This window comes from Apteryx mantelli, chromosome 6 (assembly GCF_036417845.1).
Source record: "Apteryx mantelli isolate bAptMan1 chromosome 6, bAptMan1.hap1, whole genome shotgun sequence".
Taxonomy (NCBI): Eukaryota; Metazoa; Chordata; class Aves; order Apterygiformes; family Apterygidae; genus Apteryx; species Apteryx mantelli.
The window spans coordinates 45477084-45496974 of NC_089983.1; the positions used below are offsets into that span (position 1 = coordinate 45477084).

Genomic DNA, 19891 nt, shown 5'->3' on the forward strand with positions numbered 1-19891 from the left:
GCTGAAGTGTAAAGGTGGTATGGTTTTCATTGACCCGGGTAGTTTGCTGGAAGACTCGGGAACTGATTAGATCCTGTTGCTCTTCCATCTACAGCTTCCCTCAGGAGGCCAGGAGCTCTTCCTCAGCTATTCTTCCTGCTCAGCCTTTTCAGGCTTTTAAATGGACAGCTGCAGAAGACCACTGCCATCAGCACTAGCTGCGTTACCTACATTGCTAAACTGCGCCTGCATTATAGATGTCGGCTGTATGAACTACTGTGTGCTCTCATCTCTCTGGGTGCTGTTCCTGACAGCAGCAAGCCAAAAAACAAAGAGACCAGGCCTCGGAGGTCAAGGAACATTACATGCGTCATTTCAACCCATCATCAGCAAAGAAAAAAAAAGAAGAAAAAAGCTCATCTTAGTCAGAGTTAACCTTGTCATAGCTTAGTAAGAAACATTCATCTGTTTCACATTTTTCCAATATTTTTAGGGAAATACACAAGCACATTCACTAAAATGTTTAAGTCCACGTATACACTCAATGCAAATATCACCATACTACACAGTAACAGTAAATTAGCAGATTTTCTTCTCCCAGCATCCTTTTCTGTGACAGACTAAAGAATAGTGCTATGAAATGGCTACTTTTAGCAGTGGACACTGCTCATGGACAGCGCGAGGGATGCCTGGAGGGCAGTTCTACATCCTAGCCCCGCACGAGGGCTATGTGCTTTGGGCGTCAGCACAAAGGCTACGCTCTGTCTAGTGTGTTCGCCCCTTTTTCCTGACTTGTCCCTGATAAACCAAGCTGAAAACTGCAGAAGAAATTCTGACTCATCCAAGAAAATCAGTGGGAGTTTTCCACCTTGGGGAAATACTTCAGTATGCAGAAGTCTAGAAAGTGTATTGCTTACTATTTTACTGTCAATAATACCAGAAAAATTTGTAGTAAATAAATATCTCACCGATTATTTGTAATGACATTTCAGATGACCAAAAGTTAAGTTGTATTTTGATTTAAATGATGTTTTATTTAATATGGTATCTGAGCAGAGGTTAAGGACCAAACATGACCCTTATAAAACTGTCAGTATTGTTTCTTCATAGGCTAGTATCCTGGAGCTGAATACGAAACTTAACTGGTAAGTCACTAGTGCAACTAAACAGTAGCACAGCTACTCTCTTAGAGGTACAAAATCATGCAGAAAGGCAAAAAACATATGCTCTTACATACAATTTGATATAGCTAAATCTACATCAAAGTATAAACTACCAATAACTTAAACCCAAAATACATCGTTTCATTTTGCAGTACATCTTTCCAAAGTTTCAGCTCCAACCTCTAACAAATATTCACAGTGAACGCAGAATCTTTCACTCACACGCATCCTATGGACGGTCTTGGACAGATAACTCACAACAACTTGTTCCTGGAGCCTGGACGCAGAAAGCACAAGCAAGATGCCAGAGACAACGACTTCAAGGACCAAACCTGAATGCACATGGGTAGGGAAGAAACCATTCACCAGCTAAACTGTTTCAAAGCCAGTCCTATGTCTTACGCTGGAAACAGTGGCTTGCCCATCAAGAGCAAATCTAAAAATCAGAGTTCTTGACATAGTAAATTAGGTTCTTCTTCCATGCATTCCGCTTGCTGTGTTATGCAGTCATTAACAATCTTCACGCTAGCTGCAGATCCAAAAAGGGTCCTTAATGTCTTTTAAAGGCAGTCTTTTGTCTCCTAAAATGAAAACCTTTCCCATAATCTTCAGGTTATTTTTTAAACACAAAAAAAATTCTGTTTGCCAGTAGTGGTAATATATTAATTATTTAACTGAAATAATTACATCTGTCAGTGTGTTTAATTAAGCATACAAAGCATTTTATTTGATTTTATTTGTATTTAAGGCTTCCTGTTTCCCCTGAAGTATTTATTATCCAAGGCACGATTCTTCTAATCTTAGATATACTCTGGGACTAAGTACTATTTTATATCAGCATTTCTCAGCTGTTTTTATCATGAATAGATATATTACAAACTACGTTAATGAGCTGTTTAGTATTCATATATTAGACTTTTCCTCATTTTATATGGAAATAATACTATAAAAATTCTAAGAATACTAGTTTTATGTGCATGGCAATGATGAGTTGTAAAGCAAGTAAGAAAGAGGAAATCTGTGGTGGCAGTGAATATGAAATGGATTAGTACATAGCCAATGTGCTTTACATTAGTATAAAATTATTAAGCATGTAATTAAGTAGGATCAATTGCACTGTTTGTTTTTAGGGTAATGTTTTAGCTATTTTAGATGTTTCATCTTTAAGAATTTAATTTCACACTTTAATGATCATCTTGTAATTTCCTCCTCTTGCTATGAAGTCACATAATCAGGATATGCATGAAACCCGTTACATATCAAAAAGTGAGTGACTACGGTATAAGGCCAGGCCAAAGTCAATGCAAAGGAAGATAAGAACAAGGCAAATTAAATCATTTTGTAAATACAAAAATAGTTCAGTTCAGCTGACCTTATTCATCAGATGTATTCAAATCCCCGGGACTGTCAGCAGGAAAGAAATCATATAGTTACTTGCAGCAACTGCCGCCTTGACCCGGCTGACCTCAGAGATATCTCCGGTGCAGCCAAAGTGAAATGAGATTTGGCTTTACAGGGGCCTAATGAGTAAAACTGTCGACCTTCAGATCACTTAAAACTGCATGCAGGTCATAGAAATAAATAAAAAGCAAAAAATCCTACTTTGGGAAACTTGAGGACAGAGAAGATGGCTCTGCAGTCTGGACAGAGAACTCACAACAGCATTACTGAGAAAAAAACTCAACTGTGAAAGTAAGTCTGTTATTAAACTGAATTGTCTCATTTTGAACGGGGAATTACAAACCAATGAAACAAAGCATTTGCTATTATGGAAAATCCAACGACTGAGTAGGTTCCATTATTAATTTTACATGCTGGACAAAGCGCAAGCTGCCCCTGTGGTTCCAGCTCACCAAATGTTCTCCTCTATGCGAATTCCCAGTGACTGAAAGCAGTGCAATGGCAGCACCAACCCTCCGGATCTAAGGGGGTGACAAGTTTGGAGGAGAACTCCTTGGAAAGCAAGACAATAACACATGCTATTTATTTTACTGAAAATACAAGTCAGAAAAGAGATTTGAATACGGATAATGTATCTTTATTTTATTATTACACTAAACAGGGATAATGTTATGTAACTTCTCACTTAATAGTACAATAGTACAGTATACAGTATTACCTAAGCCTATTTTTTGTATTTGAAGTTATAATTGGCTTTGGGTAATGGAGCATACTTGAAACTAAATTACCTCTTGCAACAAGAAGCTAGAAAACCAAAGAAGACAGCAGCATGTTGGAGATCTACCCTAGACAAATTTAGGTAGTAGTTCAAAATTTAGCTAAACTATCAAATATCAGGCACAAAAGTAGAGCAGCACAAGTCCGTATGAGTTAGAAAGCCCCATCTCAATATTCTCTACAGCCTGAGCGTAAAGGCAGCAAGAGATGTTCTTTGTAGCTTTAGCATACTGATATATCCCAGCTGTAGAAGCATCTGAAATGGGTCTCTCTCTCCCTAGATGCAAACACTCCCCTGAAACCGTTCCACCTTGCAAACCACACTACTGACCCAGTCACCCAGATAACGGCCCCACGGCCTAGGACTGCCTGGGCTGGAAGGGGGTGCCGAGCATCCGAGGCTCAGTTCCTTCCAACAGGGAGTCAGTTTTTGATAAGGCAGAAACAGTGTTCGCAGAAGGGATTTATAGGCCACTTCTGAGATGTAAAAGAAGGGGGAGGAGTTGAACCCGGATCTCCAAAAACCTTATGCATGTTTAAGGGAAGAGACCAACAAGTAAAAATGTTCTAACCACTCCATTATCTTAAAAAATTTTGAGAAAGGAAGCAAAGAGGAGAAACACAGGGAGTAATTTTTTTTTAGAAAATGGAAAAAATCCAAAGTGAATTCTTTCCCTAAACTTTGGTTCATCACTTAAGTAATGAAAAGTAAATTTGCCACATTTTACTTTCCTTTGGAATAACTCACCTTACTGCAAATACATCATTAACAGCTATAACTTCTAAGAAGCTGTGCTTTTGATGAGGTTGTAAATGTCAGATGATAAAAAAGAATTTGGTATTCTCAGTAAAGAAATATATACACAAACATGGGTCCAATCCTATAAATACTTGCTCACATGAGTAGAGCTGACCGGGAATTATTTTCACATTGGGCACATAAGTTTAATATACAATTTAAGACTGGTTTCTGAGGGCACAGCTCTCAGTCCTACAAAGCTGGACGCACGTGGATGTTGATGCATCTTTGAATAATGCAAGATGAAGGCATTAAGCAATGCAGAGACTTTAAAATGCTTTATTTGGCACAGTTAAATTTCACCCAGAAGTACTGGTGCATAAGTAAGAACTGCTGATACAAGTAAGGACTTTCCAGATTAGATCTGTAAATCTATAAGTAAACAATAAAGAACTAAATCTGAAGGATACTTTTTGAAATAAAATCTTTTCAACCATTTCCTTTTCTGCTTATTAGAAGGCTAAAATGTAGTACAGTTGAATCCCAGGCTACCAGCTATAGTGAGCTGCAGTCCTTTTTCATAGCTGCGCATTATACTTTGTGAATAGAGTTTTTGTCTTGTATTATTTCTCTGTCCATAGTAAAGTGCCCTCTTTGCTGACTAAAACTACTCTGCATTTTATAGCTAATAAGATATCTAAACTCTTATTTTAAATCACAGCCCTCTTTTCAAAAAGAGCAATTTTACTTTTTTTCCAGAAAGCCATCTGCTTGCTAATGAGAGTTGTTTTCATCAGTAATTTTGAGAAGAAAAATGGTTATTACACTTTAGGACTTTTTAAGTGACAAATAAAGAATACTATCCAGCCCTCTATTTAAATACACTACATCTCTCCTAGTACAGGGTCTAGGGGCCAGATACATCATTATAATTATAAACATTTGTAATGAGTCTCAGTGCAACTGGGGCCCACAGTGAAGTAGCATCACCTCAGATAAAAGTCTTTCAACTAGAAGTTTCATATGTAAAATTGCTGTAATTTGTAAATCCCTGAATTATCAAAAATTACCTTTTCATACCAGCAAAGCCAAAAAGGTTTTTGATGGTGCTGTGCACTTAGTTTTTTTCTAAATGTGTTTTTAAATTTTATCAATGTCTAATCAATAGACGATGCTGTCGTGCAGTAATTTCTCTGCCTCTCTTTCACCAAAGCTATTTCTGCTAGAGAATGCAATGACATACTAACAATCAACGCTATCACAATCATCTTGATATTTGGATGAATTATACTGTTTAAGGTGCATTCCCCATTTCCCCAAATAATCTCTTTTCCTGATGCTGACTATCAAACCTCAGCAGCGTGACAAGAGAGCAGGACACAAAGGACTGTTAAGGGAGAGATGAAAATTGAGACACAGAATGAAGGAATAACAATTAGGACATCACTGAAGAGAAAAGAATCAGACATATGAGTGGGGAAAGGGAATCTGGTTAGGATGATTATAGAGGAAAAATAGAGGAACATGAAGGATAAAAAATAGTAGGTTTTGTAGTAGTTTTGACAATTTCATCAGAACTAATAAAGGAAAAAAAGAAAAGTAGGAAAGTAATGTATTAAGCAACAGTGGAGATTAGGGCTAAAAAGAATCAGTGGGAAATGCAGAATCGGAAAGGGAATGATAAGTTGAGTACAGAAGGTGCTGAAGAGTTGCAAGGAGATTAACATAAAAGGGAGGAGGAGGAAAGGAAATAAATAATAGAAGTCATTAAGTGATGCAGGTCAATGCAGGTCAAGTTTGAAAGAAAGGCACAAAGAAACAGGGACAAAAAATATTGTGGGAAAGAAAAAAGTTCAAATCAAACTAAAGGGGTTCTACAAAAACAACTGCAATCTCACGTCTTTCTCTCCAATCACTTGCCCAATTATCAATTATAACTCTACTTTTCCAGGCTGTCTGACATTTCTTGCACCAGCATATTTTAGAGACTCCTCAGTGCAGTTTCTTACAACCACAGTGCTGTTGCTTAGATCCTTACTGTGATCTCCTGTGTTGACAGTGCAGGAGATAAATTCCTCCCATGAAACTAGGGAAGACAGCACTTGCACACGACAGACTGAGTATCCCCAGATGGGGGTCACCATTGAAGCACATATCGTGTTTGTGACCAAATGCTGACAAGAAGGTCAAGGATGCAAAAAGTGCCATTAGGTTAGGCTTAAAGGCTAGTACAATCTCATGGAAGAGAAACCGGGCCAGCCTTGCCATCTCTTCTCCCCTCTCACACAGACTTTTTTTGGAGGGGTGTAATTTATAGCTTAGCTATGAAAATAAAATTGCTTTCAGTTAAAAACTCAAAAACAAAGTCATGGTCAAAGTATGAATTGCTTTTATAGGTTTTTCAAAAGACCAATCTTTTCATTTTCTTGTCTTATGAGTATATATCCCATTAGAGCTGCTTCTGTGTAGGAAGTGCAATTTTAGCAAGCAATTAATCCATAAATGAGCTGTTGCAGAGTTTTAGGTAGTGGGCACCATCCTTCAAAGGCTCCATCCTGCCCTTTTATTTTACCTACATGTTTCTACAGACCTTAAAAGAGGCTCATTTTGTCAGCAATCATTTAATTGAATTCCCTGTGAACTACTTTTGGAAAACCATGCACAAGATAATCAGTGATAGGGGAAGAAAAAAAAAAAAAGGTAATATTTCTAATGACATGTCACTGAGAGATACAATGACCTCTAAATCCTTCAGTGCTAGTCTTGTTGCTGCACACTTTATTCCAGAACTGAAATTACAGAGGAAATATGCAGCTGGTAAGCACACAATTTATATCTATTCAAACCTGGACCTCTTGCTAGGGATGCTCCATCACTGCACAGTAATAATATCATGCTCCCTGTGTAGTTCTTATCTTTCACACAGACAAGACAGCTTATGAATTTGCCACACCCCTAAAGAATTTTTAAATAAACACTTTGAAAAGTTCGCCCTATGTGGAAAGAGGGAAAATGTCATGCTTCATTTTATGTGCTCAAATGGACACAAAAATCCTAGCACTTTCCTGAGCCCAGGGGAGAATCTTACCTAAAGTTCATTTCATGGTATGAGCCTGAAGAATTTCACAAAGAAATTATTTTTGTCAAACTTTTTTAATACAACACAGGTGTGCTGCTATATATTTGCAAGACATGAATTATTAGTAATAAACCTCAAATAAGGTAACCTTATGAAAACATATTAGCCTATATTAAAAGTTAATGCAACAATTTATATTGATAAGCTGTAAACAGTTTTTCGATATCTACAAGTATAATTACACTAACTGCATAATCATAATCAAAATCTAGTGCAAAGTTTTCATCTAGCTTTTAAGCTTTAAGACAGTTACTTCTGGCTGAAACGGGACTGGATATATGCATTACATAAAGGACAATGTTAAAGAGTAGTCAGACTGGAGATCAGTGGAAAACTGAATATACGGAATAGAAAAATAAGCCATTAAAAAGAGTTGTTGATTGCTTTTAGTCTTTCAAATTACAAAAATAATTAGAAAAAGCCATTCATTCTCTTTCCTGCTACATTATGATGCTTACTTGATTGTAGCATGTCACTCAAAATGAACATTTAAGAAAAAATAATTTTTATTTGCAAAACTGGAATGGCAGCACACTACAGAATGAATGCTGATGGCAGAAAAATCTTTGCTGCTACACCCTTCACAGGTAATGCAGCAGTGTCAGACAAGTCACCAGAATAAGACTCTCAGTACTTCTGATATCAGTTGGACAGATTTACACCTTGCTCTTGCAAAATCCTTGTGTTTAGTACAGTATAAATTTTAGTTCCTGCAGTGTTACCTGGCTGACAGGTTATATGATACGTACAATAGGTATTCAGTGTACCATAACATTCCTAGTAATGCTCGAGCACCTCATGATCTGTCCTTCTGAACACCCCTTCCTGGGGATCAGATTCTGCTATCCCACTCAAGCTCCCATAGCTATTATTTATACATACATCTAGCCTTTATTAAAAAACAAACAAACCAAAAAAAACCAACAAGCAGGCATAAGCTCACTCTTTCCAAACTATAAACGGCAGAATGCAGAAAAGCTACCACCCAAAAGCCAGATAAGCCAATGGGTCCCACCGGAAGGGGGACCATCAGCTTAGTTTCGGGGCTATGCTGGCGTTTAGTGTCATGCTAGCACATTTGCCTGGTTTTTGTTCAGTGCAAGTTCATATCTGCTGCAAATAGGCTATATAGATATATTGCAAATAACACTAGGATCAGGTTTTATAGGGGCTGTAGTCACGTGAATATTCACACCAAGTGTTCAAAGGCACTCACGCACACAAAAAATGTGTTTTATATTCAAAGGATAGCGCATGTATTCCAGTAATCTGATAACATGCTTATGTCTCATGCTTATGTAGTTTAACATCCTCAGGAAAGTATAGAAAGGAATTGCCTCTAAATGTTCACTTGGGCCTCAACACTGTTGCTTATATGTTGGCTTTGACACAAGATAAGTGCAAAAAAATTCAGTTATTCCCCAGCCTAAGATGACTGCTTACCTGTGCTTAAAGACCTGGTGGCCCAAACAGAAGAGGAACAGAATTAATGGAGAGAAACGTAGGAACATTCCCAAAGCATGAAACCTCTTAGAAAAGCAATGGAGCCTAATCAATACCGGTCCTCAAATATTACAGTGCGACAACTTGAACGCCTCTTCTCCAGAATTACTGTAATGCATGATCTGTCTCAATGGGGTACTTTTCTATAACCTTTCCAAAAGCTTTGGAGGATATGAGCACAATTGACATTCGTCCTTTCCAGACTGTTTGCTCTGATACTCTGTTAACTATTGGAACATTGGAAATCATGTCACACCAGCAGAATGACCTTTCCTGGAGGCGCCAGATAGGGTAGTTTTCTCAAACCACAGAGTGAGGAGAAAGCAGAGGTCAGACAGAGCTAAAGCCCAGATAGCAATCAAGCAGATGTTCACCCTGGGGAAAAGGAGCAGAGAACAGCAAACCATCTGAAAAGAGATCAAGCAGGGTAGAGCTGAGCGGCTATAGGCCAGAAAGTAGTATGGCAAAAACATGGGCCATAACAAACAGTCTTGTCTTTACTGGTGGTTGCCAACCACTGCAGCTTTGCCAGGAGAAATTGCAATGAGAGACCCAGTGAAGAGTACATTTGCTTTCAGATTTGCAGAACCATTATCAGGAAAATTAATCCTTCTTTAAAACACTCATCCTGTTCTGTCGGAAGTACTTCGCTTCACCAGCAAACACAAAAGTGTGACAGTAATGTATTGTTATATTAAGTATTTAACTTCATTTTAGATAAACTAGCAGCAGTTTCTTAAAACTTCTTGACATTTGTCATTTTATTTTGGTTCATTTCCTACAAGAGCTATAGAAGCTGTTTAAGTTTTATGCTACTGATATGAAAGCTCTGAATTCAGAGAGAAAAGTGAGTATACATTCATCGCCTCAAATCAGTTAAAATTAATGACACTAATATGGTTTGGTATCTTGCTGAAGAATAGGTACAAGCAGCTATTTTGTGTAGATTTCCTTATTCAATAGTGACTTTGCATACAGCAAAATTGAAGGGTTAAAACACAAGACGCATTTTTCCCTTGGGTCCAGCGTTTTCTTCATTTACCTACAACAGTCTCAGGACAACTCATCTTGAATATATGCAAAATTTATTTATTGACCTGGGATTTTCAAGAGCTACTTAAGAATGGTTTGAGAGCCTGACTTCTATTGAATTTCAGTGGATCTATTCATAAAAGATTTAGGAGCTTTAGGAAATTTGATCTTTGTTGTTTCATACCATAGGAGCAACATAGCAGCCAATTACCTTATCATTTACTGGAAAGAGAATTACAATTTAGGTACCAAATTAACAAATTTTAAGCTTGTGAAACTAGTCTCACATAATTAACATCCAGAGAATGGGAGAAGCTATTTTAGCAAAGTGAGACTCAAGCTTGTAAACAAGATATTTCCTGTTGCTGTCTTTCTTTTGCTCCTTTAACTTCAGCTTAAGCTGGAAGTCTCTCACCATCCTAGAGAAGGATTATTATCAGAGCTAATTTCAACATGTTTCTGATCAGGTTACTAGTACTCAAACTTCTAAAGACAAGGACCATTCAAAATTTAACTGTTTGTTAATGGAAACTGGGGTTCTTTCAATTCAGAACCATGTGGCTACAAATAAAACTGAATGAGTCACTTGTACTCAAATGGCTATCTGGATACCACTTAAGAAAGTTCAAATACAAGAACAGCACTGCCAGATAACAACGAACATGCAGTTGTGGACAGTATGAAAGACAGAATTGCAGGGAATTATTTTAGGAATTTTCATGCTGCTAAAAATAACAGAGTACTTTTATGCTGTGGGAGTAGGAGTGCTGATACTGTACTGTGTTTTTTCCTCTCACAAGGTATTTATTACATTCAAGTCATACTTATCATCAGAGGCTGCTCTAATGGACAACTATGTATGCTGCAGCAAAGCATTGCAGCCTGGAACATGCCACAGAACGATACGAAAAGAGTTCAGACCTCAAGTCTTTCTTCACAGGGCAAATATCAGGCAGTGTCACAACATCTTCCTCTATTTCATGGCTAAGAGACAATATACCAGCCCTTGCTGGAACTGCTGCTGCACTAAGCATTGCAAAAATGAACACAATAGATGTGTATGGTTCCAAAAGAAGATGCAGAAAGCAATTTATTTTCCTGTTCCTCTGTTTTACCTTTCCTTAGCTTGATGCACTTTGACAGAGAGGAATCTGTGAACTGAGATTAGAAAAGAACATGCAATCCAGACAAATCCTGAAGCTGTTAATGTAAGAAATTCCTTGATACAAATAAATGGAATGATTTCCAAATATACCTTTTAGATCTCAACCTTATTAGTCGGAGGTTCAAGTAAGCTTAATTTAGCCTACCAAAAAAGCTAGTAACATCCGATTAAGGTTAAGTAAACTGATTTTTGAACCCTACATATTTGCAAAAGCCTCATGAAAAACCTAGAGACTTTCTACCCAAGACAGAGTAGAAATTACTTGGTCAAGAGTTTTATTAATGTAACTTTTAAAAATCAATTTTCTCATGAACAATTCACCAACAGAAAAGCAACAGAATTTGTCCACTAAAATATTCATTATGAATCACTGAACCAGTTTCTTTGGTACTATAAAAAGCAGCAACTCCACTGAGAGAAGAAAGAATTACAGCTGCTAAGAAACAAAACAGAGCACAAGTGTAGGTGCTACAGGAATTCACTCCTGCTTTTTCAGAGCTATTTGTGAGACCACTTACTGGAAGACGGGAAGTAGAAGAGTGACAGACTGGTGATGGAAGCTCTGTCTTTAGACTCAGAAGAGCACAGGCCATGACAGGACAGCTCCATCAAACGGCCTGGCTAAAGAGAACAGAAGCTGTAGGTGCATAAAGCCCTGATCCAACCTTTGCTGACACAGAGACTGAATTTAACCTTAACTAAGAATGCCACCTTTTTCTCCTTTCTGTCCATCCTAGATCTCTTTACTAAAGCTAGCAAGGGGACTAGATTGTATGATTTCATGGGGATTCTCGAGGATATAATTTGATACAATCATATTGTATGTGTTTGCATAGCCCGGTAACTTTTGGGCTCTATTGAAAATCTGGTCAAAATGCCGCCAGCAGAGAGTTCAAAGATATTTAGTTCCTAAAAATTTTCTGCAATAGATGGCTGAGTTACAGAGTATGCCAAGACTTTTCATATTCTCACTGTGGGAAAAGCTTCAGCATAAGAACTTACCTCTTTTCAGAAACCTTGAAATCCACATGTGAGAGAAGTTAAGAACTTCCACTTCCAGGAAAAGCTTTGCATGCATTGCACAATATTAGAAATGCTTGCACATTATTAGAATCCAGAAAACCCTTTTACTAGGCACAAATCCACAGAAAAATCAATCAAACTTCATTTGTTTATGGCTATAGGAACATCTAGTAATATCTGTCAGGCTACATCAAATAACTCATCTTATATAAGTCAGCAAAGAGCTGACAAATAGAAGCTGCATTCATCTATAAACAAACAGACAGACAACTCGATGCTCTAAAACTGAAGGTTCTGTGTCTCTGGCATTAATACCACAGAGTCTTCAAATATTTCATAAAAATATTTTAAGGTAGTCAATCACTTCTCACAGATGCCATCATGCAAAATATGAGCAGAAAAAATAAGGAACATTATAGTCATCTCTAATGTGTAGAAACAGCTTACTTGATGAAGCATACACATATTTCAAGAACTACTACATATGATAGTGAATTATGCTAACAAACACAGAACCATTAATACCAAAACATAATTGTGAACAAATACATAAAAAAGTTCCACTCAGCATCCCAGTGCTGGTTCTTAGGCAGAGGCCTCACCTAAGCTTAAATGACAGAGTGAGACATCAGTCATGTCACAATTATAATCTCACCCTGCACAGTCAAATGCTGCCCAGGTACCCGAATAACCAGCAGCTTGCCAGCAAAGGGCTACACAGCCTGAACGTGCACGAGGAGTTAGCTGCTCTACAGCCAGAAAAGCAATGAATCTAACACCTACCTTTGACTTAGGACAATGTAAACAATGGATAGTAAGGAAACTTAGCATTTGCAAAGGAGGAGTTATTTCTAAGAAGACCTGATGTTGGGAAGAACATGGGCTTCCTGACCACCCCTCCTTTCCTTCTTCAAGCCATCGATAAACTTCAAGAACTTCAAAGCTTATGTTTTTAAGATGCTATGATTTTAAATGGCATTACTGAACACAGATCATACAGTCCAGTGCAATCAGATATGCAAAGTTCTCAGGAGGAATATCTAGCTACCTAGCTAGCTATCCAGACATCTAGATATCTAGCAAGCTGCTGGATCTGGAACTATGTGCTAGAACTATGTGCTAAATACCAGGAGGCAAACTAAAAACTGTGCATGTGACCTTTGTGCTTTTATCACAATATTCATTAATTAGAAAAAAAAACAACCTTTCAACTGCAGATACTGGAACCATGCTTCTAAATAATTATTACACTGGGAGAAAACAGTAATCACCTATCAGTGCAGTACTAAAAATTCTAAATGTATCCGATGCTTCCAAATAGAATGTTTTGTTTCTTGACAATCCTAAAGTGTTTCACAAACAGTTAATCAGAGAATCCTCATCACAGTCTCAGAGGCAATTTTCCTATCTATCTCAAAGAGCAAACTGTGGAGCAGGAAGGTTGCAATCATTTGTAAGATGTTTGCCCAGCCAGAAATGGTTTCCAGACATCTCAACCTTCTGTCTCTCACCTTACAGATCAGACTCCTAAATACTGTCTGATATATGATATCTTCTCTTCTTTTAGCAGAAAAAAAACATATTACTAGCTTCTTGATTATCAGTATTGCTTTGAAAAGACATGGTATGGTTATTCTCTCACATTAACTTATTATCCTGGGGATAGAACCAGGAAATTCCCTGGCTTTCCTCAGAACCCAGGAAACAAGGGAACATTAAGATTTAATATCACCTCATCAGTAGGCTACAAGGCTGATAAGAAAAAAGCCTGTAAGGTTGCTATTCAGAAGCTCTTCGCCACAAGAAAAACAAGATCTTCTATTATAATTAAACATGTTTTATTAAAGCTTTTCCTCATTTTCCTTTCTTTGCTTCTTTTTCCTTGTAGTTTTTCGTTTTCTTTCATTTCTTCCTTTGATGTTTGCATGCTCTTGTTACTTTTACTGAAAACATTTTTGCACTATTCAATTTCAATCCGCCTCCCTCCTTTTTAAAGGAACATTTTTTTCTGTGCCTGACTTTGCCTCTGCCCTCTATAGATAATGTATTGGCTCAGTCTGAGCATAAGGAACACGTGTTCTGGTGACAGTGTTCATTACAAAGTGGCACACAAACAAAACACCTTCCATTTCTTTTGTCTCTCACCTAGTCACTGAATGTAACCTATTCCCCTTGATATGAAGATTTGTTCAGCATTTTTTAAAAAGTAAAATCCATCCTTACAATTGTATACTGAGTGCAGCTATAAATGTGACAGTTGCAAGGGAAATAAAATAAAATTGGCACCTTCTTTACTTACATGTGTCTAAAGACTCATCTGAATCATCAGGACAATCAGGTTCTCCATCACATAGCCAGTGTTGAGAGACACAAGTCACGCGATCACGACAAAGAAACTCTCCTACGTCACAAAACTGACGTTCTTCTGAAAACAAGAATGTTTTAAAATGTAATGATTAAAAAAAAGAAGAAAAATAAAGCAACACAATGAAAAGTAAAAGTGAAAATAAAGTGATTTTGAAATCTGAAATCAAAGCAAAGAATAGAAACTATATGAAGTACTAATTTAATGAGATAGCTAAGGACAGTGTCCTTACTGAGACTGCACAGCCCTAACATCCCACTGCAGTATTTTAGTGGGAATAACTGTTTCAAACAGACATAAAGAAGTTTAGCAGAAACTACCTCTATGAAAGAGAATTTTAAGAAATTCTACTCTTCTCTTCAACTATTTCACTATGAAGTAAGTTTGTTAACTACATAGAGTTCAACAAGCTTTAATTTCATAGTATTTGCAGGGAGGTATCAGTCTCCTCTCCTGCCCCCAGAAAATATTGCCACATTGCTGTTTCGAGTAATTAGACTTTTTCCAGGACATATTTTTGTATGCATTTTTTGAATATGTATGTATTTTTGACTATTGGTTTAAATACATATTTTAACAACTAAATCTTGCCTGAAGTTTACATATAACAATATTCTAGATTTCATGTGACAAAGCTGCAGACAAAGGATTTAGTTATTTGAAGTCAGAATAGAGGCACCTCAAAAACAAGGGCCTGAAGAGCATCAGGCAGGATTTCAGAGCTCTGGGGATGGTGGTCAAGGGTCAAGGGTCTGGGAGCCCAGGTCATCTTCTCCTCAATCCTGCCAGTGAGGGGGATGGATGAGAGGAGGAGGAGACGGACTTTCCAGGTTAACGACTGGCTGCGCCGCTGGTGTTGGCAACAGGGTTTTGGTTTCTACGACCATGGGACCCTGTTTGAAGATCAACAACTGATGGCGAGAGATGGGATCCACCTCACGAGGCGGGGCACGCGGGTCTTTGCCAACAGGTTGGCCAACCTGGTAAGGAGGGCTTTAAACTAGGAAAGATGGGGGAAGGGGAGAGTTATAGTGACAGGGTAGTTGGCAAAAGACTGCTCAAGTCAGGATGCCTCCAACAGGTGAATGCAGCCAGGGAAGTGCGCATGGGATGTGGCTATGGAGGACCCTCTTGTATCCCTCCTGGGAAACCTGCATGCTCGATCACCTCCCTGAAATGCCTGTACACCAATGCACGCAGCTTGGGGAACAAACAGGAAGAACTAGAGATGTGTGTGCGGTCGCAGGGCCATGATCTTATTGCCATTACAGAGACATGGTGGGATAGCTCGCATGACTGGAGTGCTGTCATGGATGGCTACGTACTTTTTAGGAAAGACAGGCCAGGAAAGCGAGGTGGTGGAGTTGCTCTTTATGTGAGAGAGCAACTGGAATGTATTGAGCTGTGCCTAGGGGTGGATGAAGAGCGAGTCGAGAGCTTATGGGTAAGGATCAAAGGGCAGGCTAATAGAGGTGACACTGTTGTGGGTGTTTACTACAGGCCACCTGATCAGGATGAGGAAGTGGATGAGGCCTTCTACAGACAGCTGGAAGTAGCCTCACAATCCCAGGCCCTGGTTCTCATGGGGGACTTCAACCACCCCGATATCTGCTGGAAAGACAACACAGCTAGGTACAAACAGTCCTGGAGATTCCTGCAGAGCATTGGTGACAACTTCTTGACCCAGGTGGTGGAGGAGCCAACAAGGAGAGGTGTGCTGCTGGACCTCGTACTAACAAACAAAGAAGGACTGGTGGAAGATGTGAAGGTTGGGGGCTGCCTTGGCTGCAGTGACCATGAGATGGTGGAGTTCAGGATCCTGCGAGGAGGAGGCAGGGCACCAAGTAGGATCGCAACCCTGGACTTCAGGAGAGCAAACTTTGTCCTCTTCAGGGACCTACTTGGAGGAATCCCATGGGTGAGGGCCCTGGAAGGAAGGAGTGTTCAAGAGAGTTGGTTAATATTCAAACATCACTTCCTCCAGGCTCAAGAGCGGTGCATCCCTATGAGTAAGAAGTCAAGCAAAGGAGGCAGGAGACCTGCATGGATGAGCAAGGAGCTCCTGGCAAAACTCAACCAGAAGAAGGAAGTATACAGAAAGTGGAAAGGGGGACAGGCCACTTGGGAGGAATATAGGAATGTTGTCAGAGTATGCAGGGATGCGACGAGGAAGGCTAAGGCCCGTTTGGAATTAAATCTGGCTAGAGATGTCAAGGACAACAAGAAGGGCTTCTTCAAATACATCAGCAGCAAGAGGAAGACTAGGGAAAACGTGGGCCCTTTGCTGAATGGGGTGGGTGCCCTGGTGACGAAGGATGCAGAGAAGGCAGAGTTACTGAATGCCTTCTTTGCTTCAGTCTTTACTGCTCAGGCCAGCCCTCAGGAGCCCCAGACCCTGGAGGCAAGAGAGAAAGTCTGGAGAGAGGAAGACTTTCCCTTGGTGGAGGAGGAGTGGGTTAGAGATCATTTAAGCAAACTTGACACCCACAAATCCATGGGCCCTGATGGGATGCACCCACGAGTGCTGAGGGAGCTGGCGGACGTTATTGCTAAGCCACTCTCCATCATCTTTGAAAGGTCATGGAGAACAGGAGAGGTGCCCGAGGACTGGAAGAAAGCCAATGTCACCCCAGTCTTTAAAAAGGGCAAGAAGGAGGACCCAGGGAACTACAGGCCAGTCAGCCTCACCTCCATCCCTGGAAAGGTGATGGAGCAGCTCATCCTGGAAGCCATCTCCACGCATGTGGAGGAAAAGAAGGTGATCAGGAGTAGTCAGCATGGCTTCACCAAGGGGAAATCATGCCTAACCAATCTGATAGCCTTCTATGATGGAATGACTGGCTGGGTAGATGAGGGGAGAGCAGTGGATGTTGTCTACCTAGACTTCAGCAAGGCTTTTGACACTGTCTCCCATAACATCCTCATAGATAAGCTCAGGAAGTGTGGGTTAGATGAGTGGACAGTGAGGTGGATTGAGAACTGGCTGAATGGCAGAGCTCAGAGAGTTGTGCTCAGTGGCACAGAGTCTAGTTGGAGGCCTGTAGCTAGCGGTGTCCCCCAGGGGTCAGTACTGGGTCCAGTCTTGTTCAACTTCTTCGTCAATGACCTGGATGAAGGCACAGAGTGCACCCTCAGCAAGTTTGCTGACGATACAAAACTGGGAGGAGTGGCCGATACGCCAGAGGGCTGTGCTGCCATTCAAAGAGACTTGGACAGGCTGGAGAGGTGGGCAGAGAGGAACCTCATGAAATTCAACAAAGGGAAGTGCAGGGTCCTGCACCTAGGGAGGAATAACCCCATGCAGCAGTACAGGTTGGGGGCTGACCTGCTGGAAAGCAGCTCTGCTGAGAAGGACCTGGGAGTGCTGGTGGACACCAAGTTAAGTATGAGGCAGCAATGTGCCCTTGTGGCCAAGAAGGCCAATGGTATCCTGGGCTGCATCAGAAAGAGTGTTGCCAGCAGGTCGAGGGAAGTGATTCTCCCCCTCTACTCAGCCCTGGTGAGGCCACATCTGGAGTACTGCGTCCAGTTCTGGGCTCCCCAGTACAAGAGGGATGTGGCACTACTGGAGCAAGTCCAGCGAAGGGCCACAAAGATGATTAGGGGACTGGAGCATCTCTCTTATGAGGAAAGGCTGAGAGAGCTTGGCCTGTTTAGCTTGGAGAAGAGAAGGCTGAGAGGAGATCTTATCAATGTGTATAAGTATCTGAAGGGAGGGTGTCGAGAGGATGGGGCCAGACTCTTTTCAGTGGTGCCGAGCGACAGGACGCGAGGCAATGGGCACAAACTGAAACACAGACACTTCCATCTTAACATGAGGAAAAACTTTTTCACTGTGAGGGTGACAGAGCACTGGAACAGGTTGCCCCGAGAGGTGGTGGAGTCTCCTTCTCTGGAGATATTCAAAAGCCGCCTGGATGCAATCCTGTGCAATGTGCTCTAGGTGACCCTGCTTGAGCAGGGGGGTTGGACTAGATGATCTCCAGAGGTCCCTTCCAACCTCAGTGATTCTGTGAAGAGGGTAATTTTGGAAGTATGGCACACCCAGTCTATCTGCTGGCTTCAAAGAAAGTCTGATGTCCTTGAGATCTGGAGGAGTTAATTAACACAAGACCATTCCATTATTAATTAATGGAAAACTATCCTAATAAACTACTAATTAAAGCTCACAAAGCTTCTGTGCAATACATCATATTCACTTTATCAATATATAAATTGCAGCAGTGCCTTCCACACTGTTACATTGCAAGTCACTGGGAAAAGCTTTTCGGATTGTTCTCTCACTTATACTAATACAAATGAGGAATAACTTCACTGAAGTCAATATTTGTTACAGAGATATAAAACTGGGTATAAATAAGGAGAGAATTAAGCCCAATTCCATTTCTAGATCAGTCCATCAGTTTAGTTCATGCTCAAAGCTAATGGGTATTGTTATCTTTTCTAATCATTATCAGCATGCTGTAATTCATTGTCCTTGTACATAGCTAGTTTAAGTGTCTGATGAACTGATTTGCTCTTAAACATGATCTGTTTGGCTACAGCTTGTGATTAAATGCTTGTAATTATCAGGAATCCTCACAGTATTCATTTCTGAGTCAGATATGCTAACTAGCAATTAGCATTATAATAAAAAACAGTGCTCCTCAGAACAACTTAATTGGCCTCCTAAACAAAATATGTATTTTGCAAAAAAAATACATGCAAGTGTGTTGTCTAATCATTGCAAGATGTGTTTCTAAAAAGTGCTTGTAAAGCTGACTACAAGCTTTAAATAAAAATTCTTTGGGCACGGTTTTGGGAGGGCTATGTTTTACTGTTCTAGGAATTAACAATAGGAACACTTTGTTAAAATTAACCTGCTCATTTGTATCATTCCCATAGACGCTGCCCAAGGTCAGTCTTTAAAACTACCGATGGCTACAGTTTCAAATGACTGAGAGTTGCAAGTATTATGTAGAGCTACATAAATAGCTACATTGCTGCTTCTACTGCTCTGTAGAAGTCTTAAACATTTTTGTTATATTTTAATTCCTTGCATTTACTAAAACAGCAGAGTGCTGAGACACTTAAGACAACCTTGTTCATCTGTTTTGTAAAAAGTGAATGACTACGTAATTAAAAGTATAGGTTTACATGCTCACAGAGGAAATTTTGAAATCTTCGAAGTCAGAATGAAGGAGGGAGTTAGGTGAGTTTCAGCACTTCAAGGATATACATTAGTATGAACAAAACATGTATACAGAATTCTACATAAAGAAACAGCAATTTATCGTGGATTTCAAGAATACTGATCTTATGGAAACCTTACAGCACAGTATGAAATCTCTGTCATTTTCTATGTATTACATACCTGTTCATAATAGACAGGTAAGGATTAAAAATCAGTTATCTACTGTGCCCACTTATTTATACCACTGAAAAATGCATGCATTTTAATTGACAGTAGTATCTTCAGTATCAAAACATTTATGCAGATAAGTTTATACATGTGCAGATAGTTCTACACGAACCTACTCAATTACCTACATGTAAAACACCTAGAAAAATAATTGTTGTTTCTCTTCTGCAAGTCCTAACTAGCAATAATTAGGTGAAGGGAGAA

At 39.6% G+C, this 19891-nt stretch overlaps 1 protein-coding gene across 1 annotated transcript in view; it reads right to left on the reverse strand.

The window, feature by feature from the left end:
• The window catches only part of LRP1B (LDL receptor related protein 1B), a 752762-nt gene that overhangs the window by 557070 nt on the left and 175801 nt on the right, over nt 1-19891 (reverse strand). The window contains exon 2 of the mRNA XM_067299399.1: nt 14221-14346. Within this exon, the coding sequence (XP_067155500.1) occupies nt 14221-14346 (126 nt within the window). The remainder of the gene's footprint in view (nt 1-14220; nt 14347-19891) is intronic.